The sequence below is a fragment of the Guillardia theta genome (assembly GCF_000315625.1).
Source record: "Guillardia theta CCMP2712 unplaced genomic scaffold GUITHscaffold_36, whole genome shotgun sequence".
NCBI lineage: Eukaryota > Cryptophyceae > Pyrenomonadales > Geminigeraceae > Guillardia > Guillardia theta.
In genome coordinates this window covers 370,818-398,439 of record NW_005434638.1, presented here as the reverse complement: position 1 = coordinate 398,439, position 27,622 = coordinate 370,818, and the positions used below count along the sequence as shown (strand labels likewise).

Here is a 27,622-nt window from a genome sequence, read left to right as displayed (position 1 = left end):
GTTTCAAGGTTCAAGCTTATGTGTTCACTTTGCAAGGCATTGATGGGCCTGCAAATCCTCTCCCATGCCTTTTGATATGAGCTTGCCAGATGTCCACGTCCAGATATCGAACACGCTCAAATTTCTTGACTCCTGAGGTGGGAGTCCTTGAACCCCTCGGAGGCTGATCCTCCCCTCTCCTCCTCTCCTCCTCTCCTCCTCAACGGCATGTTGACTCCTCCCTCCTCTCCTCTCTGTTTCTTCTCGCGTTTGTTTCGCTCTCTCTCACATGCTCCTCTAGGTGGCGTTTGAGATCGCAGACACCATCGGCACTCCCTGCTATGCCTACGACCTGGCGACCCTCAAGAAGCAGGTGGAGCCTCAGGGTTGCGAGGAATCGAGTAATGAGAGGAACAGGCGGAGGCAGCCCTCGCCTTTCCCAACGCCTACGGCTTGACTGTGCGATACGCTATGAAGGTCATTCGACTCTGTTCCCCTGCCTCTCTCATCCTCTCCCAGGCCGCACCCAACGCTGCCATCCTGAAGCTCTTCCACTCCATGGGGCTTCACTTCGACTGCTCCTCCATCTTTGAGGTCTGAGGAGATCAACTCCCCTCCCTCCTCATGCCTGGCTGTGTGCAGGTCCAGCGTGCCATGGCGGCGGGAGTTCCTCCAGCCCACTGCTCGCTCTCCTCCCAAGTGCCTTGAGCATGAAGCTTGCGTGCCTCTGACAGCTGGCAGGAACTGGGCGAAGGGTTCGAGAAGCTGGTGGAGCAGGGCGTCAAGATCAACTGCTGCTCCCTCCTCCAGGTCGAGAAGTTCTGCGCCAAGTGCCCAGGTCAGGAGCGCTGGGGAGCAGGGGAACGAGTTTGAGTGCTGGAGCAGGGAAAGAGCTCGGGCTTCGCTTCAACCCTGGGGTCGGCTCAGGAGGAACGAGCAAGACGAACGTGGGAGGACCGTCTTCCTCCTTCGGCATCTGGCACGAGTACGCGGACAAGTGCAGCGAGATGGTGAAGGCTGCCGGCTGCAAAGTCGTTCGCGTGCACACGCACATCGGGTCGGGCTCAGACCCAGCGGTGTGGAGGAGATGCACCGGCATGTCCATCGCCCTGTGCGAGAAGTTCCCCGAGGTGACCGTCCTCAACCTTGGCGGAGGCTACAAGGTGGCGCGCATGCGCACAGACAAAGGAACCAACTTGCAGACGGACTGCGCGGTGGTAAAGGACGAGTTCGAGCAGTTCAGCAGCAAGTTTGGCCGTAAGCTGCACCTCGAGATCGAGCCTGGCACCTTCCTGTCGGCTAACAGCGCCTGCCTCGTCGCCTCTGTCCACGACATCGTCCAGACCGGCACCGACGAGGGGCACACCTTCATCAAGCTCGATGCCGGCATGACAGACGTGCTCCGCCCGAGCTTGTATGGAGCACAGGTGAGGGATGGTTCAGCCAAAGATGGAGGGAGAGCATAGGAGAGGAGGCGAGCAGGAGACTGACATGCTGCGGTAGCATCCCATCGTTGTTGTCCCTCGCGATGCTTCGAGGGCCTCCAAGAGGAAGTCCTACGTCGTTTGCGGTCACTGCTGCGAGTCTGGAGACCTCATGACGCCTGCCCCTGGTCTCTCCTCCTTCCCTAATCCAAACCCTCCCCCCCCAACCTCGTCCTCGTCCTCGTCCTCCCCCCTCCCCCCCCCCCCCCCCCTCCCCCTCTTGCCACCTTCTTTTGCCTTTTTCTGTTTCTCTTCCTCATTTGGCTTCTTGTCACTCCTTCTGCTCGCAGGTGAACCCGAAACCTTGTCGGAGCGCATGCTCTGTGAGGCCGTGCCGGGTGACGTCGTTGTCATCGAGGTAAAACCACCCGCTCCTCCTCCTCCTCCTCCTTCCTTGACACGCTGCAAGGCTTCGGGCGCCTACTGCTCGAGCATGAGCACCAAGAATTACAACTCGTTCCCTGAGGCTCCTGAGGTCGACGACTGGTCTCGTCTCTTCTCCTGACCATCTCGCCAGGTCATGATCGTCGACAACAAGGTGCATGTCATCCGCAAGCGCCAGGTGGTCGAGGACATCTGGAAGAACGAGGTGATAGGACGAGACGAGGAGGGGGAGGGGGGGAGAGGAGGAGGAGGGAGGAGGAGGAGGAAGAGGAGGGGAGGGTTGAAGCGCATCATGTTTCAGGTTGATCTGCCCGCGGGCGTCATTGCCAAGTAGATTCACTTGACTCAAATTGTCGGTGCTGATAAAGCTTGAGGAAACTAGCCCCCCTTCCGCTCTTCCCCTTCCTCCTTATCCCCACAGAGAGTCGGGGATCTCCCCAGTGAAGGCCGTGTCGAAGCGACCCGTCATGAGCACGTGACCTTCCTTCTCGCCGCCGCTACCAGGAGGAGCATACGTGATGACAAGCGAACCTCCGTCCATCTTCACCTCCGTCGTGTAGTTCTGCCAATCCATCGCTCAGCTCCTCCTCCTCCTCCTCCTCCTCCTCCTCCTCGCACCTCAGCCTTGCCCACGTATCCTCGGCGAATTGCGTTCACGGCAGTGGCACAGGCGCCAGTGCCGCATGCGAGGGTGATGCCGGTTCCTCGCTCCCACACGCGCATGCGGATGCTCTTCTTGTCTTTGCTTACCTGCCTCACGAATGAGATCAGTAGAGAAATACGAGGGGAGAGGAGAGATGAGGCGAGGGGAGAGGAGGGGATCATTGTAAGGAGTCCCATGGAGGTTATTCGAGGAAGTTGTTTGCTGGTGGGGAACCAACCGTGACAACAGACACGTTGCATCGCTCCGGAAAGAAGGCGTGATGCTCGAGATCATGACCAATCTGACATGAAATTCAAAACAAGGAGAGGAGAGGAGAGGAGAGGAGAGGAGAGGAGAGGAGAGGAGAGGAGAGGAGAGGAGAGGAGAGGAGAGGAGAGGAGAAGGGAGGAAGGGGGAGGGAGAGGGAGAGGCAAGCGGAGAATATAGGTTTTACCTCCTGAAGCGGAACTTTCTCGCAGTCATCCACGAAGAACGTGGCGTGTGGGTTACCCATGCTGCAAGGAAGTGAGGCAGGTACAGCAACTCACTATCTCAGTCTTCTCCTGCTCTTCCTCTCTTCTCTTCACCTGCAGCATGCGCAGTCCGTGAGCCCTGGACCCTCACACGCCTCCTGTCGACAGAAGCTTGACGTCAGGTTGCGAGACGAGAGGAAGAGCTGGAGAGAAGGCGATAGCAAAGAGAGAGAGAGAGAGAGAGAGAGAGAGAGAGAGAGAGAGAGAGAGGACTCGATGTGAATACGATGCGGAAAGGAAGGAGGGGGAGAAAAGGAGCATGAGGAGGAGGAGCAGAGGAGGAGGAGGAGCAGGGGAGGAGGAGGTACCTTGCAGTGAAGAGTGTCCACCTCCTTGCTCACAGGGACCTTGCCAGAAGGAGACCATCAGCTGGTCGGAACAGCAGGAGTAAGCGGCTACCTGCTCCCACTTCAAGCCCGGCTCCCCCATGTCCACCGTGATCATGTCGGGGTCTTCACACTGCACTACGTCAGTTTCTCCTCATGACGCACAGGCGGGCAACCTTGAAGCATCGCAGCAGACCAGCCTGACCCCAACCCCGTCAGCTCATCCACCATGGCAGGAGAAATGGTGAGGGAGAAGCAGTAGGAAAAGAAGGGAGGGGGGGGGGGAGGGAGGCAGCTTGACCTTGGTGCGGATGGTCGCCTCCGGTGCGTCTGGTTTCTCTTGGAAGAGAAGGCCGCCGATGCACCTGGTGGCGTTGCCGCAAGCTCCAACCTCCGAGCCGTCGGCGTTGACTGGCAGCAAGTCACACACACAACCCCCTCCCTCTCGTTAGCACAGATCTTCCTCCACCTAGTTTCCGCCAGGAGGAGGCAGGAGGAGGCAGGAGGAGGCAGGAGGAGGCAGGAGGAGCGGAGAGACTCACTGATCCTCATGCGGCACATGGCATCCTCGCAAGCCTCCAGGATGATAAGCTGGTCGCAGCCCTGAGGAGGGTGAGCGACAAGAGGAGGAGGAACGAGCTCTTACGATCCCTGTCTTCCTGTCCGTCAACGCGGTGGCTCTACGAGGCTCAGCAGCAGCAGAAAGCTAAGGAGAAGGTCAGCTCCCAATCACTACTCTTCCTCTCACTCCCCCTCTCCTCCTTCTCCCCCTCCTCGTTCTCCCTCTTCCCTCTCCGCCCATCCTTCCCCTCTCTCCCTCATTTCTTCTTCGTCGCACCTTGCTGTCTTGACGAGCATCGATGACGATGAAGTCGTTGCCCAGTCCGAACATCTTGCGAAACTTGACCGGCATGGTGGCGAGTGTCTTGTGAGAGTGAGGGGGGTAGGGGTACTTAGTTTCCGTTCTTCTCCCAAGATGCCATGAGGAGAATACAGGAAGAAAAGGGGGTAGGGGTCATAAAAGAAGGGGTCCTTGTTCCTGGATTTGGTTTAGTCTATGCCTTGATTGATTTTACTGGTTGTGCATCCCGTGTATGAGGGTGGGGTAGTCAGTATCACAGGGGGGTGGGGTGGCAAGAAGGTAAGTTTGGATAGTCCAATTAAATTTATCTGACAAAAATTCAATATTCAAGATTCTAGAATATAAATTTATGTTAACATTTCAAATTTCGAGCAAGTAGCCGAAATGTCGCGTGCAAAGAAAAAAAATCTTACCCCCACCTGGCAATTATCACTCACATGTAGGGGTAGTGATGCTAAGGGATGGGGTGGTTTTATTGGATGGTCATGTTCTCGAGGGGGTGGGGGTACTTCGCTCCCTGAATTCTTCTCTCTGCACAAGGCAATGGGCTTATCGAAAAGGGGTGGGGTAGTGTGACATAGTGGGTAGGGTAGTAGGAGATGGGGTAGGTGCTGTGAGGCCCTGCAAGGTTGTTTAGGTGAACACACCACCCCTAGTCCTGGGTCTTTTCACTACCCCCACCTACCCCCAATCACTTGAACCCGTGGAAAGAATGATTACCACCCGTTCGAAGATGATACAAGCTACCCCACCCCTCTTCAGACTGTTCTTGTTGTAGAACACCGGGTTATTCTTCAGGACCGGGTCATGAATCATAAGCAAATAGTACTACCCTACCTACCTGTTTGTTTACAACCGTGTACCGCACCCCTCCATTCCTTAGCCCCACCCCTCCTTCGCGAGTGTCAGATCCCGCAATGCCGCTCAAGACGCCTCGCAATGAAAACTTCGCAAAGTGAGTGAAGGAGGAGGAGGAGGAGGAGGAGAAGGAGGAGGAGAGGGACAGGTCACCTCCATTAGCAGAGAGGAGCAGAGAGCAGTTGAGAGAAGAGGCTACAAGATGGAATGAGGAGAGAGTTTCAGCCAAGAGACGGAGAAAGGTATGCTGGTTTCAAATGAGGGGAGAAACGTGGAACCATGAAACTGCTGATAGTGTGAAGGTCGAAAATTCTAGTACATCAGTTGATCAAAATTGTATGAGAAGCGAGCAAACAAATTCGATTCTCGAGAGTGCAGAAGGATGTTCATTAGCACAGCCGCCCAAGTACTTCGTGATCCGATATGGTGCTAGGGAGGGGTACGAGGAAGCGTATCAGACATGATCGAGCTGCTGTGAGCGCTCGTCTGCTTGTTTGTAGGGTGTGAGGCAGAGGCGGATGAGGTGGCTGAGGGTCACGAGGATGAAGAAAGCTGAGGCGGGGGGGGTGACGTGAGTTGGCAGGCTCACCGCTGGTTATCTTTTCCCAGTCATCAACCAGAAGAAGAAGGTCGCTAGTCCCTCTCCCTCCCTCACCTGACGTCTCCGCAGGATTATTTGGCTGCCAACCCCAACGCTTCCTTGATCTCCCTCGGCATCGGTAGAGCTGCGTTGCTCCCCGGGGGGTCGCCTTATCAACTGAATGACTCATACCTCGTAGGCGATACCACTCATCCTCTTCCTGCCGCTGTCTCTGATGTGAGCATGATGCAAACTTGCGCCTTGACAAGCTCTGAGGCTCTCTTGCAGGCCATGGCTTCCTATTCCAAGGGCTTGGGTTCCCAGGAGGTTCGCTTACCAGCATCACCCCCCCCCCCTCCCCCTCATCCTCCTCCTTACTCCTATTTTGGCTGCGAATGACCATGAAACCTGGAATCCGTTCCTGAGACTCTGTGTAGGGCTATGAGGGTTATGATCCCAAGTGCGAGAGCACTTTGAAGGAGAAGATCGCGAGTGTCTTGTACAACGGAATGGTTGCTGTCCCCCTTGACCTTACGGGGTCTCTAATGCAAGTGATCAGATCAAGCCGGACGAAGTCTTCGTCAGCGATGGCAGCAAGTGCGACATCGGCCGCCTCCAGCTTCTCTTCGGTACGAACCCCATCTATCTTCTCACTCCAGCATGCAGGCTCACTTGCTCTCTTAGGCACCAAGGCGACTGTCGCCGTGCAGGATCCTGCCTACCCCGTCTACGTTGACTCGAGCGTCATCATGGGACGCTCTGGACTCAACAACCCTGAGACGAAGCAGTACGCGGGTCTCACCTACATGCCGGTGAGACTGAACCTGGGCCCGCCTCTTCGAGCCTGTTGACACGAGGCTAGTGCACACCAGACAACGGGTTCTTCCCCGACATCTCGCTCGCCAAGGACAGCGACATCATCTACTTCTGTAGTCCCCTGCTCCCTCCTGTCCTTCCACTCATAAGAGCTGCAAGGCAACCCCAACAACCCCACTGGCGCTTGCGCGACCAAGCCCCAGCTTGAGAGCCTGGTCAACTTCGCCAAGGAGCACGGAAAGGTGCTAACGTGTGAGGTGAGGGCTGTGACGCTCATGACGCATGGCGTTCAGGTTATCATCTTCGATTCCGCCTACTCCTCCTTCATCACCGACCCTGCGTGCCCCAAGTCGATCTACGAGATCGAAGTGAGATAGCAGAGACGGCAGTGAGCAGGCTGTTCTGAGTTTTCGTGTTGTGGACAGGGAGCGAAGGAGGTTGCGATTGAGACCACTTCCTTCTCCAAGCTTGCGGGTTTCACTGGCGTTCGTCTGGGATGGATCGGTGACCTGCAGTCCCTACTGTCTGCCAACTCACCCGTCGGTTTCAGTTTGCCCAGCGGAGTTGAAGTTTGCGGATGGCACACCAGTCAAGGTAATGCCGAGCCTGATCCAACGCGTGTCTCATCTCATCTCAGAACGACCTTGGTCGCATCATGAGCACCTTGTTCAACGGCGCCAGCAGTGTCGCTCAGGTCGGTCGACTGATCAGCTTCCGTTGCCTCACTCGCATCCCGCAGCAAGGAGGCATCGCGGCCCTCGACAACATCAACCAGGTCATGGACATCGTCAAGTACTACCTGGAGAACGCCAAGCTCGTCCGCGAGGTAGACAGGGAGGACGAACTGGAAGGGGATGTGGAAACGGGAGGAAGGGAGGGGTCAGGGGAGGAGGCAGTATAGCTAAGCGAGTGCACACGCTTGGTGTAGTGCTGACTGTCGGCAGACCCTCGACTCCTGCGGCATCAAGTACTATGGAGGCGACAACGCTCCTTACATCTTCGCGCACTTCCCCGGAAGAGACTCGTGGGATGCTTTCGAGGAGATTCTCACCAAGTGCCAGGTCCCAATCAGTCTTAGCGCCACGAGATGCTGACGTCCTTCAGGTTGTCACAACTCCGGGCTTTGGCTTCGGGCCCGCCGGTCAGGTAGACCTGATGGCATTGTACTGAGACAGTGGCTGACCGGCTACTTCAGGGGTTCGTCCGCATCAGCGCCTTCGGACAGCGCGAGAACGTTGTCGAGGCTTGCAAGTGAGTTCAATGATGATTTGAAAAGAAGCGTGACAAGCAGAACAGGCGCCTTGCTAACCACTTCAAGAAGTAAAAAGCGTCATGCAGACAAACTTTGTGCTGAGCTAGCCTGATATGTACGATCCAGTGAACGAAATGATTGAGTTCGAAAGAGTTTCTTAACAAAATATTTGGTCCATTCCTCCCACATCTGTCATTTCGATCCCTCCCGTCTACGAAGTCTCGGTTGGCTGCAAGTCCAACTCCTTCAATGCAGCATCGACAGTCGCGCCATCCAAAATCTTGTACTGCAAAGAGCCTTCGACCATGGAAACTGTGGCAATTTCGACTGCGGAAGGTCAGCAACGAGAAACATCGAAGCATGAGTCACGTACGTTTCTCGGAGGTGAGGGAGGTGGAATCCATGCTCTTGTTGAGAACCTTGATGGCAAGCTTGACGGCCTCAGTAAGCTCCATGTCATTCTTGTATTCCTAAACATCTTCGTCAGTACACAATTCGCTGTTTCTGACTTTTTCACCTGCTTCAAGATCGACTGCGCAGCCTGATTGTTAGCACCAATGGCAGTTGCCTTCCATCCACCATAGTTCCCACTAGGATCGCTTTGGTAACTGAACAATACATCAGTACACCAGAGTTCATGTTCACAAATCAAAACAAACGCACAGTTGAAAACCGTAGTTTTTATCCCAACCAGCCCACAAGAACGAAACCCCAAAAGGTCTTAGCCCTCCAAACTGCACAAAGCCCATCAAGAGAACGCATCTCATACACAACATGTTTACCTGCGTGTATCCTTGCTTTCGATCACATAAATTAATAATCAATTGTTCTACAGGAATTGGTTCTTGATAAGTCAGCGAATAGCGCTGAGCTGCTAGACGAGCTGTACACGAAGAAGGAAAAGCATGAATCGTTTGCATTTCACAAGGAGAGCACAACTACCATAATTGATGAGAATGTTAGCATCAGCCGTGATACCAGCTACAGCACACGCCAGATGGTCGTCAACCTACGGGGACAACATGAATCGGGGACGGAAACCGCAGCAAGTACCTTGTACATCTTTTCACTGGAAATATTCTCAAGTAGCTTTGAAGTGATCTTCTTCTCAACTGCGAGAACAATACCGTCCTTGGCAAGTATTCCGACGCAGATTCCGGCGTGCGAGATAGCTTCCATAGCGTACTCAACTTGATAGAGACGACCCTCGGGGGAGAAGGTCGTCGTTCTTGAGTCATATCGTCTAGCCTACAGGTCGAAATCAACGGCAAACGGTCTGCGACAATGAATTGCAGGGTACCATGCTGGAGAAGAGCTCGGAGACAGCGGTCAAATATGAGAGTGCTGTTGGATTTGAAGAATAATCAGCTTTGAGAATATGATATCCACGTTTGTTTCAATGACATGTTCCCTCCTGAACAACTGCTCGTCTCCTTATTGCCATCATCTCAATACCACCTAACCTCTACAATTTCTTGCAGTCACCAATCAACAAGCATATGAAGATGCCATGATGTCCTTGTAGAGCAACACACCTTCAGTATGTGGAACCTGCTTGACTATGTGAAATATCATGCTAGCTATGCTGCTTCTCGTTCAAAGAGATGACATCTACATCTCTGAATCATACACTTTCCATCCAATTCTCGAAATAGTTGGACACAATCTCTCCTCTGGTATTGCGATGGATCTTTCTCAGTTTCGATGCTCTGTTGGGGTTCAGACGATCCTGTTACTTCCTCAATATATTTCCTCCTCATGAAGTGCCTTTTGCTCTGGTTAAACGTATGATCATGCTCCCTTCGACTTTTAAAAGTATTCAGAGGAAAATAATTTTCCACCAAGAGTACTTTCATGCCTGCAGCTCACAGCATCACCTGCTACGCATCTTCTAGTGGTCCACTCTTATTTCTCATTGTTATTCTTCTTCCTCTTTCATTCTTCTGATCTCTTCGTCGCTCCTCTTCCCCTCCTCACTTCTCCCTCCCTTGGTCTTCGCCATGCTCGCAGGACAGGTGTCAACCAATTTTAAATTCTGAATTGTAAAATTACCCCCACCCCTCTAGATCCATGAGTGATACCCTCATGACCACCCCTACTGTTCTAGTTCGTCTCTACATCCATCACCCCCACATTTCATATTGAAAACTACCGGTGCTTAAACTTCGGATCCCCTCATCCCCGTTCCAACTACCCGACGCCAGAAAACATGTGGGAACGATTCAGTCAAGATATTTTACTCAATTATATATCATTAAGGAAAATTGTGAATATTTTGAAATATTATTTGTGTGATACCAAATTTGAATCAAATATTTGATACCCTACTTCAATAATTTGGTACTATCGCAGAATTGTTTTTTTCAATCCACTCCACTCACTCAAATCAGTTGAAGCGAACTACAATGTCGCTCATCCTCCCTCCGTCCCTCCGTCCCTCCGTCTCTCCGTCCCTCCGTCCCTCCCTTCCCTCCCTTCCCTCCCTTCCCTCCCTCCCCTCCCTTCCTTCCCTTCCCTCCCTTCCCTCCCTCCCTCCCTTCCCTCCCTTCCCTCCCTTCCCTCCCTCCCTCCCTTCCCTCCCTCCCTCCCTCCCTCCCTTCCCTCCCTCCCTTACCTTGTCTGAACTCGTTTCATCCACACATACATCACTCATCCCTCAACTACTCATCACAGTCAATGTCTTCCCTTGCTCATTCTGTGCCTTCCCTCACTGAAATAGCCCCCTGGCGAACCATCCCATCTCCCGCCTTCTTGCACACTTCCTCTTGACCCCCTCCCTCTTCAGTTGCTCCGTCTTCTCCTTGTTTCTTGTTGCTGTCTGACTCTCCGCTGCAGCCATGGCGTCGCGGGTCGGTGACATCGATCCTGAGAGGGAGAAGCAGGCAAGGCCCTGGTACCCGAGCGCGAAGGCTCTGATCGTTGTGCAGGAGGCGCATCGAAGAGAAATGCTAGCTGCAAGACGAGAGGCGAACATTCGCAAGTGAGGACTTTGAAGCACGTACGCTCGCCCGTCACCTCTTTGTGCCTTCAGGCGGGAAGAAGAAAGGAGGCGCCGAGAGGAGGCCGAGGCTGAGGCAAAGGCCAGGTCGGAAGATCTCGAAAGGAGAAGAAGCGAAAACATCGCAAAGATCGACAAGACATGGATACAACAACAAGAGGAGCAGCGGCAGCGTGATGATGCGCTCATCGCCTTCATTCGAACTGCGAGAGAGCGGAGAGATGCTGAGCGTGAGATTGAGAAACAGGAGGAGATGGAGGGATGGCGGCGGCAAGAGAAGTACGACAAGTAAGTTGAGGCTCAACTTGCTAGACGAGCAGCTGCTGAGGGTGCTGCAGATTCATGGAGCTGGAGAAGAGGCGCGAGGCGAACATCAAGAAGCGACAAGACTCGTGGTCGTACGAGATGCAGACTAAAGCCTTGCAGGCAAGGAGGAACTGAGACAGGCGCGAGGCTTGACCGAGTCAGCAGGAACAAATCACCCTGCAGCGCCTCAACGCGCTCAACGAAAGGCGCCAGCAGAACATCCGAAGGATCGAAGACGAAGCGCGAGAGAAGGAGGAGTCGTTCATGGTCGCTCCTGCTCCCTTCCTTGCGGCTGCTCTGATGCTTGTGACGTCGTAGCTGGCCGAACGGGACAGAATCCTGATCCGAGAGGCGCGAGAGAGGCGGCAGGTGGAACGCGAGAAGTTGAAGCAGATGGAGAAGGTGAGGGAGTTGCGAGGGAGGGGCACGACTGATATGGAGACGCAGGAGGAGCACGAAAGGATGCTGAAGATCCAACTCGAGCAGACGCTGCAGCAGCGACGTGAGGAGAACATCAAGAACCGGGAGGCTGAGCTCGGTCCCTCCCTCCCTCCCTCTTATCCTCCCTAGTGACGTGGCGATGCAGCCAAGCGGCAGGTTGAGCGACGGGCGAGGGAGGCGAAAGTCTTGCAGGAGGCGCGGGAGTTGAGGATGCACGCGAGGGAGATGCAGAAACAATCTCAAGCAGCGGAGGAAGACTTCCGTCGCAACCAGGAGGTCGCTCCTCTTCCTCCTCTTCCTCCTTGCTCCGCTCCTCCATCAGGCTGACCTCATCGCCAGGAGATCGAACGGCGAAACATGCAGCTGGAGGAGCAGAGGGAGGCGAACATCGCAGCTCGGGCATGAGGAGGGAGAGAGGAGGGAGGGCCGTATGGGTCATGTAGGTGAAATTACGTTGAAAGATGTCAGACTGTCATGCTGTGTAGCCGTATGAGTTTGTCGTGGTAGAGGTCGAGAGAGTGGAGCCGCAAGTCCTCCTGCCGCTGCTTCCGCAAGTACTGGCAAGGCCATCAGAAGAGAAGGACAGAGGAAGGGGGGGGGAAGCTTCAGGAAGAGAGGAAGTGAGCTGAGGGAGAAGAGACAGGGCACGGAGCTCGCACATAGCATTTCACCTTGGAGATGTTCCATGGCTGTCGCTCCTCGTGCACGAGGACGTGTTCTGGCTGACCTCTGCCATGCTGGGCGTTAGCAGCCGCCATAGTTGCGACCAACTCACTCTTGCGTTGCCGTCGGCTGCTGGGGCTGGAGGAGGAAGGTCTTCCCGACATGCTCGTAGGAGACGCTCGGGGGGCTGTAGACGCAGTGGTAGCGAGCACCGAGTAGCCTAATCAGGTCGTCAGGGAGACGAGGGCTGGACTGCAGCAGCAACTTTGAGACGAGCATGGCGGGTAGGATGAGAACCCTGATGGAGGAGCCGAGCAAGCAGCGAAACCAGGGGCCAACGCGCGAGAAGAGTCCTGGAGGAGGGTGAGGGAGAGGAGGGAGAGGGGAAGGCACTACGGTAAGTGAGGGGGTAAGCGGGGAGATATCGGACGGGATCGCCAGGGAAGAAGACGTTCTCGAATGCGGAGTCTTGACTGGCCCGAACCTGCTGGAGCATGAGGAAGGGAACCGGCGGCATCGTGTCACCTTGCTGGCAAGAGCTGTGTCTCCTGGGAATGGAGGGGCCAGCGCGACACTGGAAACGTATGAGGAGGACAAGGAGAGGGAGAGGAGACGAAGAAGAGGAAAGGATAGAGCCAGAAAATGAGGAGGAGGAGGAGGAGGAGGAGTAGGAGGGGGGAGGAGGCGGGGAAGGGGGTGGGGGGGGGAGAGTAGGGCAAGGAGAAGGGGAACAAGGGCAAGGGAGCCAGCAACCTGTAGAACGTCTTGCATACCACAGGCCAAGAGAGTATCTTCAGTTCCTGTAGTCGCGAGTGAGAGGAGGAGGAGCAAGTCGCGCATGCCTTACCTGGGCGCTCCACAGGTGGGCAGCAGCTCCGGCAAGACCGAAACCAGTGACAAGCAGCTCACGGTGGAGGATGAACCTCCAGACCTGCTTCAGACTTTAAGCTCCTCCCTCCCCTCCTCCCTGCTCCTCTCCCTCCCCTCCTTTCCTCCTTGCCCCTCTCCATCCCCCTCTCCTGCTCTCCTCCCCGTCCCCTCTGTCTCTTCCCCATCCCGTCCTCCTTTGCTCGTCTGCATTCTGTAGGGACCTGGGGTGAGTTGTGTAGCTTGGAGCAGACATCTATCAGAAGCTCTGACGCTTCACGTTGCATGCGTCCGAATCCAACCCTGCTCAAGATGTGAGGGACTACAATCTCCTCTACGATTCAAGATAATCATCCAACATCGATCCCACGCTATCGTCATCACGCTATAGCAGAATAATCGTCATCGTCATCGTCATTACGACGAAGACAGCAGCAGCAGCAGCATCAGCAACATCGTCGTCATCACCATTACTTACCCTCATCCTTATTATCACCATCATCGCCTTTCACAACAACATACCTCTCGACAACGTTGTTGGGCTTCAGCGTCATTTCATCGTTCCTCCACTGATCTGAAAGTCTCTTAGCGCAAGTCGAACTCGCTTGTCACACCTGAGATGCAGATGACGGCGATGGTTGAGTTGCATGCGACGAAGAAAGGTGCTTCCTCCTCCTCCTTTTCATTCCCCCACCTTCTCGCACGTGCAGCTTCAGCCCCTCCCCTTCCTCCCTCCTCCACTGACTCACCACACGATCCTCAAGTCGTCGACCATGGCGATCGCGGCGGACACAAGGTGCTCCCATGCCTGCATGAGGTGGGGAGTGAACGGGGAAGAACGACGAGCGAGGAAGGGAGCACCTTAGTTGCCCTCTCTGAGCTGACCAGAGGATCCTCCCAGACAGACCGCAACGAGGAATCACCATCGCGGTAGGACGAGTGGAAGATGGGTCCCTGCTCCAGCTGCTCCATGCACATCTCGAACCTCAGGCTGCTTCTCAGAGACCTGCTCTCCTCTCAGTCACGACCAACATCGCGAGCTGCTTCACCTCTCCCCGCTCGGATCAGAGTTCATCAGCGTTCGGAGCTTTGCCTGGGAGCAGTCAGTGTTTCCTCGGGGCGTCAGGCGCTCACCTGGGCGTCGATCATGGTTTTCTCCCTCGCGCATTTGCACGTCACAGCTGCGAGCGCGAACCGAAGCGCCTGAGAGCCCAAGATGCCTCCGCTGGTAGTGAAGGAGAAGATCTGCAAACCCGTCAGCTCGTCAGCTTCCCTCTCTGCCTCGTCAACCTTGGACTGGTTGCCCCGAACTCCTCCCTTGCTCACTCCCACCACAAACATCGAGTAGGACAAGCCTGGTCGCAGGCCCTTGACAGTCACCGACAAGTCTTCTGAGTTCTTCTCCCTGCAGCTCCTGTCCACCACCAGCCGCTTGTACGAGTGGTCCCATTGCTCTATGTTGATGCAGTCCGCAGCCTTGCGCTTGGCCGGGCTGAAGGACTTGAGGACGGTGTCGATCCTCCTGTTGTCTGTCTCCGGGCAGGTGGTCTCGGACGAGAAGTAGATCTCGATGAACTCAACCGTCTCCGGGATCGACTTGAGGTCCCTGCCATCCTGTCAGGGAAGCACCGGCCCCCCCGCGCGTTACCAGTGAAGACGGGCGGTGAACCTGCCGGTCTCCACGTCCCGGGGGAGGACAGACATCGAGTTGCGGACCGAGTAGATCTTTCGCAGAGACCTTGACAGAGATCAGACGCTCCGAGCCGGGTCTCTTCCTCCAACCAACCTGACCCACGCGGCCATAGACCCCACAGCATGCACCCCCACCGCCCATCTGGCCATCTGCTGGTTGGAGGCGCTCAAGCGCGTGTAGGAGTAGGCAGCGAGGGCTTGGATCATGGTTGTCAGCGGGCCTGGACAGAAGCATGCGAGGAAGGAGTTCCAAGCCCCTCTGCAGAGAGGGATCTCCAGGCGCCGGATCGCCCGCCTATCGTCAAGGTCAGCTGCTCCTCCGCTAAGGACGACGATCACACCTGAAGCGAAGCTCGCCGAGCACCATGAGCAAGAGACCTTCAGACGAGAATCACTCGCGTCACATCCTCTCTCCTCCTCTACCGGATGCTCCAACTCTCAGGCACGGGACAGTCATGAGTCGTCGAATGGCCTGCGAGAGAGCATTCATGGTCTCTGAGCTGCTTCCGCGTAGCTTGACGTTGTTGAGGATGCTCCAGATATCTTGTCGCGATCCTGCCGCCATGAGCATCGCGAGGCTGCAAACCGACAGGCCCCCAGCATAGAGCGGAGCTAACATGCATATCAGGAGCACAGAGGAGGAGGGAGAGCCATACTCGTCAGAGCGACGTCTGCAACCTCCTTGGACATGCCTGGCCATAGCAGAATCTTCGATGCGGCACCTCTCGCCTGCCCCTCCTCCTCCTCCCTTCCTCCCGCTCCCTCCATCATCATCATCCTCCCTTCCTCCCTCCCATTCCTCTGCTCCACTCCCGGTCCATTCGCATCCCCTGTTGGACCCACATCCCCGCTCGTACAGGATTTCACTTACAGGCCCCACTGTACAGGCCCCAGTTACCGACGGCCCGTGACTGGGCCGGGGGCCCGGCCTGTCGGCGGGCCGAGCCCTCCCATCACGCGGCTGGCCCGGCCTCAGCCGCGGCGACCGCAAGCCAAGCCGCCGCAGTAAGCTAAGAGACATTGACAATCAAGAATCGGATGTAGTGCTGTCTGCCCCATCCGATTGAACTTGAACAACTTGGCAACGCCGGTCCAAGATGAGATAGGACTCGGGTGACAGTGACTCCGAGTGACCATCGCTGGATGGTCACGTAGTTACCGTAGTACTGCCAGGCTGCTACTACATCAGGACTGAGTGACGCCGTTCAAGTTGTAACGACTCGTCGGTATGTTTGTCACGGCGAGAGAGCCTGGGGAGGACTAACTTTCCATGGTATTTTCTCAATGCTCGCTTTTTATCCGATTTTCGAGCGGGGTACCTCAGCCTAGGCTTATCAATGTTTAAGTTTATAATTGAGCATTGGAAAATACCATGGAATGAGTTTCAAACTTGGAAACAACATGCAGGACGGTGGATCACAAATCAGATCAGTACCATGCTGTCTGGTATCGTCATCCTATTCCCACTGTGAGCTACCGTAGGCGTCCACCGTCTGGGCCACTGGGCCCGCGGCAAGGCCCGGGCGTCCGGTATGAGAAGTGCCACGGTTGCCGCTCGCTTGAGAGCGGCAACCGTGTCTGGAGTCCTCTCCTCCACCTACTAGTCGGACGTTCGGACGTCACGGCAAGTTGTGATGAACTTAACCCGGCAGCTCAGTAGCGTCTTTCTTCAGGTAGTAGGGGCAATTATTCTTCCGGGGGAAACATTATTCTATATCTATGTTCTCCACCCCTACCCCCTACCCCCTGCCCCCCCCTCTAAAAACATCTTCTACACCGGTCCTACCTCAGCAAGCTCCAAGGTTTGCGGGCGGAAACATTTTTTCAAGCTTGGTCACCACCCCCCTTTTTGAGGGCTCGGAGGGGGGTAGGACGACAATTGCTGTTCCACCCTTCGCTCCACCACCCCTGTCTTTGACCGTCTTTTATGGGGTTATACACCATGAGAGCTGGGGGTGCATTTTGCAGAGGTTTTAGGGAATAAATTCTCGACGAGACGGACGAGAATCGCACAGGAGCATGCCCATGCACTTGAGCGCCCTCCCCCTCCTACCTCTGGTCCTCCTTGCTGCTCTGGCATGCTTGCCCCAAGAATGCCATGGTGCTAATGATGAAGAACATGGCTCTTGTACGTCTGGACGCATGGTCTTCACCGATACGGGAAGCTCCATGGTACGAGTCCTCGACCTCGACGACGGAAAAGTGGAGAAAGAGATAGACGGGATCGGGACCACCCCTGCAGCTATCTATCCAACATCTGACTATAAGAGTGTCGTCGTTAACTTCAGGGCCCTCCACGAGTTCTTCCTCGTCCATTCAGGTCTCTCGCTCGAGTCACATGGAGACCATGCGGACGTCAGCAAGTCCGACCCGACCAAGTTCAGTATTGAGGGGAAGTGTACAGACTGCAAACTTCCCACGCACTTCTCTGGTGGTTACAACCGTATGGTCATCTTCTTCGATGGAACGTCAGCTCCCCAGAACGAGCCGACTGTTAGGTCTCGAGCTGTCGCCATTGACGACAGACTCTCGATGCTAGCTGACACCACCAAGAAGACCTTGGACAGCAGGATCGAGTTTGACTCCACCTGGATGGCTCCTCAGCATGGCATTGCTGTGCCTTTGGCGCAAGATGTCTTCCTCGTCTCTCTACCCAACCCAGCGTTCAACAGCAGCGCCTGTGCGACACCTCACACGTCGTGCGACTCGCTTTCCAGTCAATTCAAGGCAGTGAAGAAGACAGCGTCCGGAAACGTTGACGTCGCATGGAACACTCCCAGAGACTGTCCGGGCTATCATGGTCATGCGATGGGAATGGGAGGATGGCACGCGATCGGCTGCGGAAATGGACGAGGGGGCATCAACCTCCAAAACAGCTACTTCCTGGCGGTAAAATACAGCAACGACGCGATCGAGTCTTTCAATGTAAAGTATCATGAAGCTGGAGGATCCATCGGCACCTTCGTCGGTCATGATAACCAGGCTGTTCTTGTAGGAGTCTACAACAAAGACGGCTCTAGAAGCTTTGTCCGCTGGAGAGGGGGCGACAAGAGTTACACAGTCAATGACGTCATGGCGGTCCCAGCAGGTGTCATTCCTGTCTCTTATGGATTCGAAATGGTGAGCGGCAAAGTATTCGTCGCGTTCTACACGAGCGGTGAGGTGAAGCTGTACGACGTGAGCTCCAGCTGGAAAGAGCTGGCTTCGCTCAAGGTGGTGGAGCCTTTCACGTCTACGAGCAAGTATCAGCTTGTATTGGGCTACCATAAGATGTACTTGCTCGACCCTGATCAGTCCAAGATCACAGAGATAGACATAAAGGACGACTCGGTCTTGTCTACTGGAAGAAGTTTCACAGTGACCGGGAAGCCAACCGCTGGCGTCGTGATTGGCATGACTCCGATGGAAGCGTTGGAGGCAGCTTGTGGAGGCGGAGAAGAGAGCCATGAAACCTTCTCAGCTGGAGTGCAGCTGACGTACGCAGCTGGAAGCTTTGTGATGGCCATCGCTGTTTCTATTCTCAACTTGCACATGTAAAAGGCAACAGACGCCTTAGATTGATGTCCTAAAGAATTTCTCCCGAGTCATATCCATTCTTGTAGGATTTCCTCAAGAAAAAGTAAAATTTGACGTCACACATACTCTCTATCAAATGTTCGACCTTGAAAGGTTCATGTCAGATATTCAGTAAGCCACATTGCATTTAGTTCAGGTTCTATTTGAACGCTTTCCCAGGGACTCTAGAACTCTCGATAAAAGCGCGGTGTTACATGTTGGAGCTTCGCATGCACAGCAAGCACGAGGGACGTTGTCACTTGCTTGAGACCGAAGAGCTCTGATTCGATAATGACCGGGACGACGATCATTCGGAGGCTTCAACAAACCTGATGTATTGCTCTCATCAATCGAGACAGAGGGACGACTCATGCAGATAAAATATCTTCAAGAGGATGGCAAAGGAGTTCATGGGAGGAACGAACCAGGTTCTGCTGTTTCTTCACGGGTCTGGTAATCCTGAAGAATTGTCCAGCTCAACATCAGCAGGAGGCTGGTGATTCAGCACAGGTCGAGACATCAGCGACAAGGTGATGGAATGGCCATGGGACGGTGTGAGATACGTTTGGTTGTAACAATCAGAAGAATGGAAACAGTGGATAAGCCAACTAACAAGCAGCAGGCATCTGAATGAAAACTTCATACCTAAGATGACTACCACGAAAGTAGAAATGTGGAATTGGCAAGAGGGATTGTGATGATTCTTTCAGAAGAGGCGAAGCATGAATAGAATGAATAGATGTGCTGCAATGCACTCATAGCTCCATCCTCCTTGTCACGAGCTCTATCACCCACTCGTCTGCGTCGCCCTGGAGGGCATGGAGGAACCTGAGCCGGCGGGTCAGACCCACGGGGCAGGCGGCCGAGAAGGCTCTCACATGGGAAGAGGCGAGACTTCCTCTTCGAACTCTTCAGGGTCTCCGTCAAACGCCTCCAGCAGCAGCAGCAGCAGAGCTCGTCGGAGCTGCACGGGAGAGCAGCTGAGGGGAAGGGAGCTCTAGAGCAGGGCATCACCTCAGCTTCATCCGAGGGGATGGTATCCAGCAAGTAGTGCATGACCTGCCAGCTGCTTGTCAAGGCCAGGAGGCAGTCAGGACCCTGCCGGCGCTCACGGCGAGAGGAGACATGGAGAGGACATCCAGGTTCGGCTTCTGCAGGACAAGTCAGAGCAGCGAGCAGTCGCTACTTCATCATCCCCACCATCTCCCCCGCGAGGAATGCTGAGGTCGACGAGGAGGGAGATGTCTGCCCCGGGGCCGCCAGGAGGACTGAGAGGAGCAAGCGCGTCACTCGCACGAGCAAGTCAGTCCGCGGTTCCTCCACAACTCCCAGGAGCAGCTCAAGACGCTCCCGCAGGACCTGCGAACCTCCGTCAGCTTCTCATCCTTGGCAGCCATCCATCGACATGCAGCTGACGAGCTTGCGCCTGCTGCCATGCGGAGCTGTCGAGGACTGCGAGCTGACGAGCTTCGTGCCTGACAAGTGGAGTTAGAGGAATTCTCGTCCTCGTGCTCGTCCTCGTCCTCCTCTACTTCCATACTTACACAAGAAGGGAGGTCACGGTAAAGAAGCACTCATGCGCTCTTGTTCCAAGCCGGAGCAGCTCCCTTTCCATCGCTTGTACTAGCACGCTGCCCTCACTCTTCTGCTGTGCTCAAACACTCGTCAGCTGCTGAAGGAAGGCGTGGAGAAAGGAGAGAAGGAGGAGGAGGAGGAAGGTACGAGTACGTTAAGATGAAACAGCCAGGCGATAGCAATGTCGACGCTCGACTCGTCGTCAGAGATGACGTGAAGTGCCAGGGCCTGCATGGCAGCAGCAGTCTCGTCCCCTGTGTCGTCGTGCGTCTGCTGCCACCTCAACAACTAGCTGGGGAACCAGCTCAGCTCACCTGCTGCATCAGACTATCGGGCGGACGCTCATCCTCCTTCAATGCCTGGCAGTCCTCCAGCATCTCCCGCATCGCACGCTCAGCCCGTTGGCGATCGGGTGTGTCTAGGGAAGGAGGAAGAAGCTTGGGGGCTACTCGCTCCACCCAGACCTCAGCTACCTTGCCTCTGTAAGTCCATAGGGCTGAGATCAACATCTACTCCCCCGGTGAGCCGAACTGAAGCACACAGGCTCCTCACCTCCAGCTCGTCGGATGACAGCTTGCTGGGAGACTCGCATGTGCCAGCGTTGATCCGTGAATGCGTCCAGTCGACTTGCGAGCAGCGAGCATGACATGCGAGCAGCGAGCAGAAGATCTAGTTGTCAGCAGCTTAGCACGGAGAGAAGTGGGTTGGCTCTCATACCTGCACGAGACAAGCTTGCTCTTCAAGCATGGTTGTTTCTCGCACAAGATGCGCAATGGTCCGCATCACGTTTGTGTTGAGAAGAAATTCACGGACTTGAGATACCGTCTTCTGCTGTAAAGCGAAGGCCAGGAGCTGCATGCCTAAGCGGCTCCCTCGGCTTCTTGCCTTTAGCCCTGCATAACTTCGAAAGAATCAGCAGAGCAGATGCTGGTCGTCGTCTCACTTGAGGATGTCAAAGGCAGTCTGCAGGTCTACCAGCAAGACTGCTTGCTCGTCTACATGGCCTTCGATGGTGACAAGAGCAAGCATGCAAGTGGTAGCGGCTTGCCAGACTTTCTCTACCGGGAAATCAGGGGAAGCCACATGATCAACCATCGCACCTCTCGTCTCTCTGAGATGCGACAGGGTGTTGACCATCTGGTAGCTGTCAGCCTCTCAGCAGAGAACTCATTAAGCTCACTCGGAGAAGAATCTCACGCAGGGAGCAGTTGATGGAGTCGACCAGGTAGTCGTAGCGGATGCTGTACGAATGCTCCTCCGACGGGATGCGGGTGACAGCATATCGATCCGTAGCGAGCACCTGGGAGCGCAGCGACAAGTTGAAGAGAAGATCCAGAGAGAGAACTCGAGTACTCTCCTCAGCCTGCGTCACGAGCTCCTAGCAAGCTAGAATCAGAGGGGGCTCGGGCAGGACAGCAGCACTACGAGGAAGAAGTTGGAGATCAGATGAGATGCTATCATGGGCTCTCGGACGAAGAGGAAGATGATGCCCTGGGAAAGCATCAGGAAGGAGGGAAGGAAGGAGGCAGCAAGAACCTCCATCAGTGCCTTTCATCCCAATCGCAATTCACAACATGTCAGGTGCACCAGACTAAGGAGAGATTGTACCTGGCAGGCCTGCACTCGCTTTTGCCGGGGCAGCTTGTCTTGTTTAATCACGGATATGAAATGTTCGAGCTCATCCGCCGAGAGATCTCGACCGAACCTGAAGTTGGTTCAGCAGGTTCAGCAGGTTCAGCAGCAAGGAGCGGAGGAGCAGAGATTCACTTCTTCTCTTCTATACGGATGAGCTGCCGTGTCTTCCGCCGCCATTCCGAGGATATGGTCTCACGGGTGCGACGGATCGACTTGTCGGTCAGATTCGAAAGCTCATGGTTGCTGAAGAAAAACTTTGTCAGTGTATTGCCTGGAAGGATTGAGATAACTTTGCAGACAGGATCTGTTAGTTCCAATCCTAGCGCATGTACCCTTCTCCCTCACTCCTTCATCCTCTGCTTCTTGTCTTCGCATCTTTCATCCTCTGCATGCCACTCACCTCCCGAGTATCTTCACCTTCGCCTCCATGACTGCCTTCCCTTGGTTCGCTTTCCCTCCAAATTTTTGAAATTTTACATCTCAAGTTCAAATTTCCCTCACACTTGCCGGGGCCCGGCCCGAGGACTCCCGCGGCCGCCCGGTGACCGCCGTTGCACTGCTCAGTGCCGATCGGACAGTGCTCACATTGAGCCTCTGCCACCGCATTTGAGGACTCTGCCCCCGGAGAGCTGGGCAACTTGTGACTTGACCCTGACAAGTTGACGGAGCACAAGCCTTGTTAGACTTGTACTATACCAAAGTCACGCAGATATCACATCGACAAGACAGTTTTTGCTCAAGACCGACTCCGAGTTTTATGCCACACAAAATCAGAATTGAGGAGCACATGAGAGATAGACTGTATGCTAGGATGTGAAACCCAAGCATCCAGACATGAGAGGGCTAGGAAAGCCCCCTCTCAGCCTCTCAGCTGTGACTCTCAGCCTGTGAGTAAACTTCAAGTTTGCCGGGTCACGTGGTAGGCCCGGGTCAACTAATTCTTTTACTCAAAATAATACCTGAAATCCTTGAATGGTTTTTTGGCGGGAAGGTGAAATTTTCTGAAGACAACTGAGGAGCAGGAGGAGCAGGAGGAGCAGGAGGAGCAGGAGGAGCAGGAGGAGCAGGAGACGATCTGTATCACTCCAACATGCAGGCAAGGCCAGAGACGATGAAGAGTCGGCTATTTGCAGATGCAATGCTGTCGTTGACCGATTCTTTGAACCCTGCCATGAAAGTGAAGAACCTTCAGAAGTGCTCGCTGATGCTCGAAGATCCATTCTGGATGGAATTGGACAGGACAGTGGACTGCAAGGACCTTCTGCATACTTCGTTTACAGTGAGAGAAGATGTTTCGTCGAGGCTCCAGAGGGCGATGAGAGCCTACGTCTCCGACGATGATGTGATGCAGGTGGTGCATGCTTGCGGCCCGCAGTTGCAGCATGATCAGGAGAGCTTTTCCTTCGATTTCGACGAGATTTGGTCTCTGCCTGCATTTCAAGAGATGAAAAAGAGCATGAAGAAGGCTGAAAGAATGGAAATCGACAACTCGATTACTTTCTCTCATGCAGCCTGCCGACGTTTCCAAGAACTCAACGCTATAGTTGGTGGGACCGCAAGAAATTCGTTGGAAATTGCTCCTCCACCGCAGGGGCTCAACATGAAGGAGAATCTTTTGCAGGACAATGAAGCAAATCCGTGGAAACAATCGGAGGAGATGAGAAAGCGCAAAATAATCGAGGTTTCAGGAAGATGTGAGAACAGCATTGCTTCCAGGTGAGACGTGCTGATGAGATAGGTTGTATTTTCCCTCATTATTGCTTTAAGGTGGAACAATGGAGCCATGGGTCCAGTGGCAGGTTGGAGACAAGAAGAGCATACTGCCAACTCTGGTCGAGACGAAAATTCTCAGAACAGACCGAACGATTTCATGTCAGGATCTGACAAGTATAGGCTAGACAAAGCAAACGGGCAAAGGTGAACAAGGGAGACTGCTTGTGATGATCAATTAAAGTGTTTGACAGGAATGATCGCTCCGAGATGCAAGGAGGAAATACATCTGGTTGGCATATAGCAAATGCAGGTCAAAGAAAGACTTTAGGCGGAAAACGGTCGAACCTGAACAACGCCTTTGTACCACCCTGGATGAAAAAAGAAGATGGTGACGAGGGGGGCATGAATCAAGAATCAAGACAACGTGACTCGAACCCTCAAAGAGCAGATTCTGAGCCCACGGATCCTCGACTCAAAAACATTGAACCGAAAATGATCGAAATGATCGAGAGTGAGATATTGGATCAGAGTCCTGGAATAAGTTGGGATGATATAGCTGGACTCGAATTTGCTAAGGCAAGTGTGATGGAGATTGTTGTTTGGCCCATGCTTCGCCCAGACATCTTTACTGGTCTGCGAGGGCCACCCAAAGGGTTGCTTCTGTTTGGGCCTCCAGGAACGGGGAAAACCATGATTGGAAAGACGATTGCTACGGAGTCAGGGGCAACATTTTTCTCAATCTCTGCTAGTTCACTCATGTCAAAATGGATAGGTGATGAGCTTTCACGAAAGTATCTTTATTTGACCCAAATTGCAGGGGAGGGAGAGAAAATGGTTAGGGCCCTATTTGCTGTTGCGCGTGTCAATGTAAACATTGAATTTGCTGAATTGCGATTGATTTACATACATTTTCGAATATCAACAGGCTCCTTCGGTGATCTTCATAGATGAAATCGACTCCTTGCTGTCACAACGATCAGAAGGAGACTTCGAAGCTTCGAGACGAGTCAAGACAGAGTTTCTGGTACAAATGGACGGCGTTGCCTGTTCTCAAGAGGAAAGGATCTTGCTCGTTGGCGCCACGAATCGTCCACAAGTATACCAACTCTCAGGCGAAACGGTTGTCCGACCTGATGCTTCGCCTCAATCTGCAGGAACTTGATGAGGCTGCAAGACGTAGGATGGTGAAACGTCTGTACATCCCCCTCCCGGACTCGGCAGCTCGTCAACAGTTGGTCACACATCTCATGAGGAATCAAAGTCATGACCTTTGTGAAATGGTGTGCACCATTGCTGTTTGGTCAAACACTCTTTGAAGAATTTTTCTTTCAGGACCTCCAAGAAATTGCAAACTTGACCAAGGGCTATTCAGGAGCAGATGTCAAGGCTCTCTGCACCGAAGCTGCGGTCAAGGCGTTTGGTGTGGCATGCGATGTAGCTCACTGTCTGCAGATGGGTCCCATTCGAGGGCTTGCAGATATACGGAGGATTAGTGCTCAAAGGTAATCTGACTTCCGTGGATTAAGCTGGAGAAAGCTGACCCGAGTTCAATCAAAGCGTTCGTCCGATCAACATTCAAGATTTCAAGAACGCTTTGAGACAGGTGTCCCCTTGTATTTTTACTAGTCCAGCTGATCATTTCTCTCTTCAGGTCCGAGCCAGCGTTTCTGACAAGGACATCTCTAACTACATAGAGTGGAACCAACAATACGGTTCGTTCCCGGTAGAAGATGAGGAAAGTTCTGCTGCCTGAATGAACCGTTGAACTGCTTTACTGAGCTGAGAGATTTGTTCCGATTGAAACGCTACAATACGGTTCGTTCCCGGTAGACAAGCTGACAGCAAACTCTGGCTCCTGCCCCCGAAAGTTGAAAATCATGCGGCCGGACCTGCCCGATTCCACCGAAGCCAGTCTTTACTCGAAGTTAAGTTAAAAAGTCCGACGGTCAGTGACTTGCCGGAGTCCGGCCATGGCGTCACGGTTGTCCCGGGCCGCCGATCATGATCGGATCTTTCGGGGAGCCTCTCCCGTGCGGCCCGGATGGGTCGGAACGAAATTGTTCTTTTTTTATATTTCGCTTTTTACACAAGGTTTCAAGTTCAACTGCTATCATGTATTTTCAATTTAAACAATAAAATTTGAAAATATTATTTGAAATAATGCACTAAAACAAATAATAAGAAAAGTGACGCGAAAATGAAAAATGCAGGGAGGGGACGGAAGTTTGTGGAGCGATGAAGAGAGGAGGAGGAGGAGAAGTGGAGAAACTCAGTGAGCTGAGAGCAGAATAAGAGAGGGAGAAGGGGGCAAAGAGGGAAAGAGTGACGGAAAGGGTCAAGGAGAGAGGAGGGAAGAGGATTGGAAGAGGGGTTGGGCGAGGAAACGGTAAGTGGAGGAATAGAAAGATTCATATCCAAGGGGAGGGGGATGCACTCGGGCATGGATCGAATGGTTGAATTTGATGGTTGTGAAGATGAAACATGGAGAGAGGGGGAGAGAGATGGAGAGGGAGGGAGAGAGAGGGAGAGAGGAGAGCGAGAGGGAAAGTGGAGGAGTATCGCCGTTGGAGTAGAGGAATCAGAGAATTTCGTGGCTAGCGAAATGATAGCGAGTTGAGAAGCGGGAAGAAAGAGGCCGGAGAGTTGGAGAGTTGTGTATTAACAAGATGATCTGAGAGTTTGACTGAGATCTCATCAGGCATGGCGGCGAAGTTCGCTCTCCGTCTTCTCGCAGTTGTGCTGCTGATTGATGGCAGCATCAGTCTTCCGATCCTCTCGCAGCTCTCGCATCCTCTCTTGATCTTGAGGCCTCCTCGAGGAGAAAAATCCGCATCGGGAGCTGCTGCTTTGCGGGCATCGCACGTTCCTCCTCCGCCTCTAGTGAGAGGGTTCGGGGAGGGGCTACGGGAGGACGTGAGCTCGAGGTCCAAGTTGTACTGGAGCGACATCAAGGACGGGCTGAAGCTGCAGACGCTCTCGACCGTCGCCTTCCTCTTCTTTGCGTGTCTCGCCCCTGCCTTGGCGTTTGGAGGGCTCATGTCCGGCATGACAGGAGGAAACATCGGTACCGTCGAGTACCTGATGAGCACGGGGATCTGCGGGATGGTCTACGCAGCTTTCTCTGGGCAGCCTCTGACTATCATCGGGAGCACGGGGCCTGTCCTTGCCTTCACTGCCGTCCTCTATCAGTTCTCGCTCAGCATGGGCCTTCCCTTCCTTCCCCTCTACGCCTGGACGGGGTTGTGGAGTAGCTTGTTCCTCCTCATGGGAAGTTTCTTCTCCTTCTCAAACGTGGTCGCCCGGCTCACGCGGTTCACGGACGAGATCTTCTCGCTTCTCATCTCCTTCATCTTCATCTTCGAGGCCGTCAAGGAGTCTTGGAAGCTCTTTGCCGTCGCTCGGACTCCCGCTGCATTCAACATCGCAAGCTCGAGCTTGATCCTCGCCTCCTCCGCCTTCCTCACTGCTACCTCCCTCTCCAAGCTCCGCGCCACCAAATTCTTCAACAAGTCTCTACGTGACACGATTTCCAACTTCGCTCCCACCATCGGCGTTGCGCTTGCATGGTTTATCGGCATGCAGTTCAAGTCCAACTTCGGTATCAGCTTGAGCGGCCTCGATGTTCCTGCTGCTCTTTCCACCACCAGCGGACGTCCATGGCTCATCGACTTGATGGAACTTCCTCTCTGGGCCCGATTCGCGTCCGCCGTCCCCGCGTTCATGGCGACCATCCTGCTCTTTATGGATCAGAACATCACGGTCAGGCTCGTCAACTCGGACAAGCACAAGCTAAAGAAGGGGCACGGCTACGACCTCGACCTGCTCATCATCGCTCTCCTCACAGGAGGCTGCTCCGTCATCGGGTTCCCTTGGCTCGTCGCTGCCACCGTCCGTTCGTTGGCGCACGTGCGGGCCAACACCGTCTACCAGAGCGGAACGACCAACGTGCAAGGAGTGCTGGAGCAGAGGGTCACTGGCTTTCTTATCCACCTCCTCATCGCTCTCTCCATCCTCTTCCTCCGTCCTACCCTGGCAACAGTCCCCAAGTGCGTCATGACAGGTAGCGAAGGCCTCCGCCATGGTCGCCCTCTCACCGTCTGCAGGCCTCTTCATGTACCTCGGCGCCTCCTCGCTGGGCGGGGTTGACATGTGGGAGCGAATGAAGCTGCTCATCTCTGAGAGGGTGAACGACAACAAGTTCCTATGGAAGGACAAGCTGATCCCCAGCACAGTGGTGAGTTCGTGCTCGGGTGACGGGAGCTCTCTGACGTTTCCCCCCTAGTTGTCTTCCTTCACTCTCATCCAGATGGCTTGCCTTGCCAGCATGTTCCTCGTGAAGGAATCGGTTGTTATCCTGTCTTCCTCCCCCTCCCCTCGATTTCCTACTCCCTACAGATTTTAACGGATTATTTTCCGGTGTGGTGTTTACAGGTGCCTTCATGAATGGGATTTTGTTCTCA

At 54.2% G+C, this 27,622-nt stretch overlaps 10 protein-coding genes across 10 annotated transcripts in view; 6 read left to right on the top strand and 4 right to left on the bottom strand.

Annotated features, from left to right (window-relative positions):
* Positions 1-87: 87 nt before the first annotated feature.
* On the top strand, positions 88-2,353 carry GUITHDRAFT_87175 (hypothetical protein; the record flags this gene model as incomplete). Its single annotated transcript, XM_005832179.1, has 12 exons — positions 88-137; positions 281-352; positions 397-456; positions 499-573; positions 622-678; positions 721-817; positions 862-1,406; positions 1,483-1,591; positions 1,754-1,821; positions 1,873-1,938; positions 1,981-2,052; positions 2,149-2,353. Coding segments are annotated over 12 exons (1,304 nt in total), but the record flags the coding sequence as incomplete, so codon positions are not given.
* Positions 2,257-4,262, bottom strand: GUITHDRAFT_108894 (hypothetical protein; the record flags this gene model as incomplete). Its single annotated transcript, XM_005832178.1, has 12 exons — positions 2,257-2,409; positions 2,466-2,597; positions 2,729-2,791; positions 2,945-3,005; positions 3,078-3,121; positions 3,332-3,370; positions 3,423-3,482; positions 3,526-3,549; positions 3,651-3,760; positions 3,892-3,952; positions 3,996-4,055; positions 4,188-4,262. 12 exons carry the CDS (start codon positions 4,260-4,262, stop codon positions 2,257-2,259), a joined length of 882 nt encoding a protein of 293 aa, XP_005832235.1.
* An 853-nt stretch (positions 4,263-5,115) lies between these two features.
* GUITHDRAFT_152780 (hypothetical protein) lies at positions 5,116-7,884 on the top strand. Its single transcript, XM_005832177.1, has 19 exons — positions 5,116-5,166; positions 5,653-5,698; positions 5,740-5,788; positions 5,849-5,886; positions 5,938-5,976; positions 6,087-6,161; positions 6,209-6,277; positions 6,333-6,461; positions 6,512-6,578; positions 6,625-6,707; positions 6,759-6,833; positions 6,891-6,969; positions 7,016-7,059; positions 7,103-7,159; positions 7,205-7,291; positions 7,410-7,526; positions 7,570-7,611; positions 7,661-7,716; positions 7,762-7,884. Exons 1-19 carry the CDS (start codon positions 5,129-5,131, stop codon positions 7,787-7,789), a joined length of 1,218 nt encoding a protein of 405 aa, XP_005832234.1. The 5' UTR covers positions 5,116-5,128; the 3' UTR covers positions 7,790-7,884.
* GUITHDRAFT_159701 (proteasome subunit alpha type 4) lies at positions 7,858-9,063 on the bottom strand. Its single transcript, XM_005832176.1, has 8 exons — positions 9,018-9,063; positions 8,771-8,965; positions 8,660-8,726; positions 8,500-8,600; positions 8,381-8,451; positions 8,235-8,325; positions 8,091-8,187; positions 7,858-8,044 (listed from the first exon to the last, which is right to left on the bottom strand). The coding sequence occupies exons 1-8, from the start codon at positions 9,018-9,020 to the stop codon at positions 7,929-7,931; spliced, it is 741 nt and encodes a 246-aa protein (XP_005832233.1). The 5' UTR covers positions 9,021-9,063; the 3' UTR covers positions 7,858-7,928.
* A 1,491-nt stretch (positions 9,064-10,554) lies between these two features.
* GUITHDRAFT_108891 (hypothetical protein) lies at positions 10,555-11,867 on the top strand (the record flags this gene model as incomplete). Its single annotated transcript, XM_005832175.1, has 8 exons — positions 10,555-10,697; positions 10,749-11,003; positions 11,054-11,110; positions 11,228-11,288; positions 11,340-11,423; positions 11,469-11,559; positions 11,608-11,738; positions 11,802-11,867. 8 exons carry the CDS (start codon positions 10,555-10,557, stop codon positions 11,865-11,867), a joined length of 888 nt encoding a protein of 295 aa, XP_005832232.1.
* Positions 11,868-11,926: 59 nt separating this feature from the next.
* On the bottom strand, positions 11,927-15,374 carry GUITHDRAFT_139166 (hypothetical protein; the record flags this gene model as incomplete). Its single annotated transcript, XM_005832174.1, has 19 exons — positions 11,927-12,019; positions 12,134-12,191; positions 12,238-12,478; positions 12,522-12,609; positions 12,651-12,699; positions 12,879-12,925; positions 12,973-13,056; positions 13,217-13,295; positions 13,515-13,566; positions 13,607-13,686; positions 13,742-13,800; positions 13,878-13,998; positions 14,042-14,085; positions 14,127-14,598; positions 14,662-14,730; positions 14,779-14,979; positions 15,026-15,062; positions 15,108-15,296; positions 15,341-15,374. 19 exons carry the CDS (start codon positions 15,372-15,374, stop codon positions 11,927-11,929), a joined length of 2,097 nt encoding a protein of 698 aa, XP_005832231.1.
* A 1,452-nt stretch (positions 15,375-16,826) lies between these two features.
* GUITHDRAFT_108889 (hypothetical protein) lies at positions 16,827-18,221 on the top strand (the record flags this gene model as incomplete). Its single annotated transcript, XM_005832173.1, has 1 exon — positions 16,827-18,221. The coding sequence occupies one exon, from the start codon at positions 16,827-16,829 to the stop codon at positions 18,219-18,221; it is 1,395 nt and encodes a 464-aa protein (XP_005832230.1).
* A 773-nt stretch (positions 18,222-18,994) lies between these two features.
* GUITHDRAFT_139164 (hypothetical protein) lies at positions 18,995-21,878 on the bottom strand (the record flags this gene model as incomplete). Its single annotated transcript, XM_005832172.1, has 15 exons — positions 18,995-19,067; positions 19,118-19,203; positions 19,254-19,298; positions 19,352-19,390; positions 19,607-19,714; positions 19,968-20,084; positions 20,129-20,323; positions 20,367-20,440; positions 20,637-20,707; positions 20,758-20,872; positions 20,907-20,958; positions 20,995-21,192; positions 21,240-21,305; positions 21,423-21,519; positions 21,850-21,878. The coding sequence occupies 15 exons, from the start codon at positions 21,876-21,878 to the stop codon at positions 18,995-18,997; spliced, it is 1,365 nt and encodes a 454-aa protein (XP_005832229.1).
* A 1,776-nt stretch (positions 21,879-23,654) lies between these two features.
* Positions 23,655-24,915, top strand: GUITHDRAFT_157879 (hypothetical protein; the record flags this gene model as incomplete). Its single annotated transcript, XM_005832171.1, has 7 exons — positions 23,655-23,934; positions 23,980-24,029; positions 24,088-24,258; positions 24,317-24,442; positions 24,495-24,569; positions 24,709-24,765; positions 24,814-24,915. 7 exons carry the CDS (start codon positions 23,655-23,657, stop codon positions 24,913-24,915), a joined length of 861 nt encoding a protein of 286 aa, XP_005832228.1.
* Positions 24,916-25,862: 947 nt separating this feature from the next.
* Positions 25,863-27,622, top strand: part of GUITHDRAFT_71458 (hypothetical protein) — a gene marked incomplete at both ends in the record, with an annotated part of 2,116 nt that continues 356 nt past the window's right edge. Inside the window, 3 exons of the mRNA XM_005832170.1 lie at positions 25,863-27,222; positions 27,266-27,396; positions 27,445-27,507. Coding sequence (XP_005832227.1) covers positions 25,863-27,222; positions 27,266-27,396; positions 27,445-27,507 — 1,554 coding nt within the window. The remainder of the gene's footprint in view (positions 27,223-27,265; positions 27,397-27,444; positions 27,508-27,622) is intronic.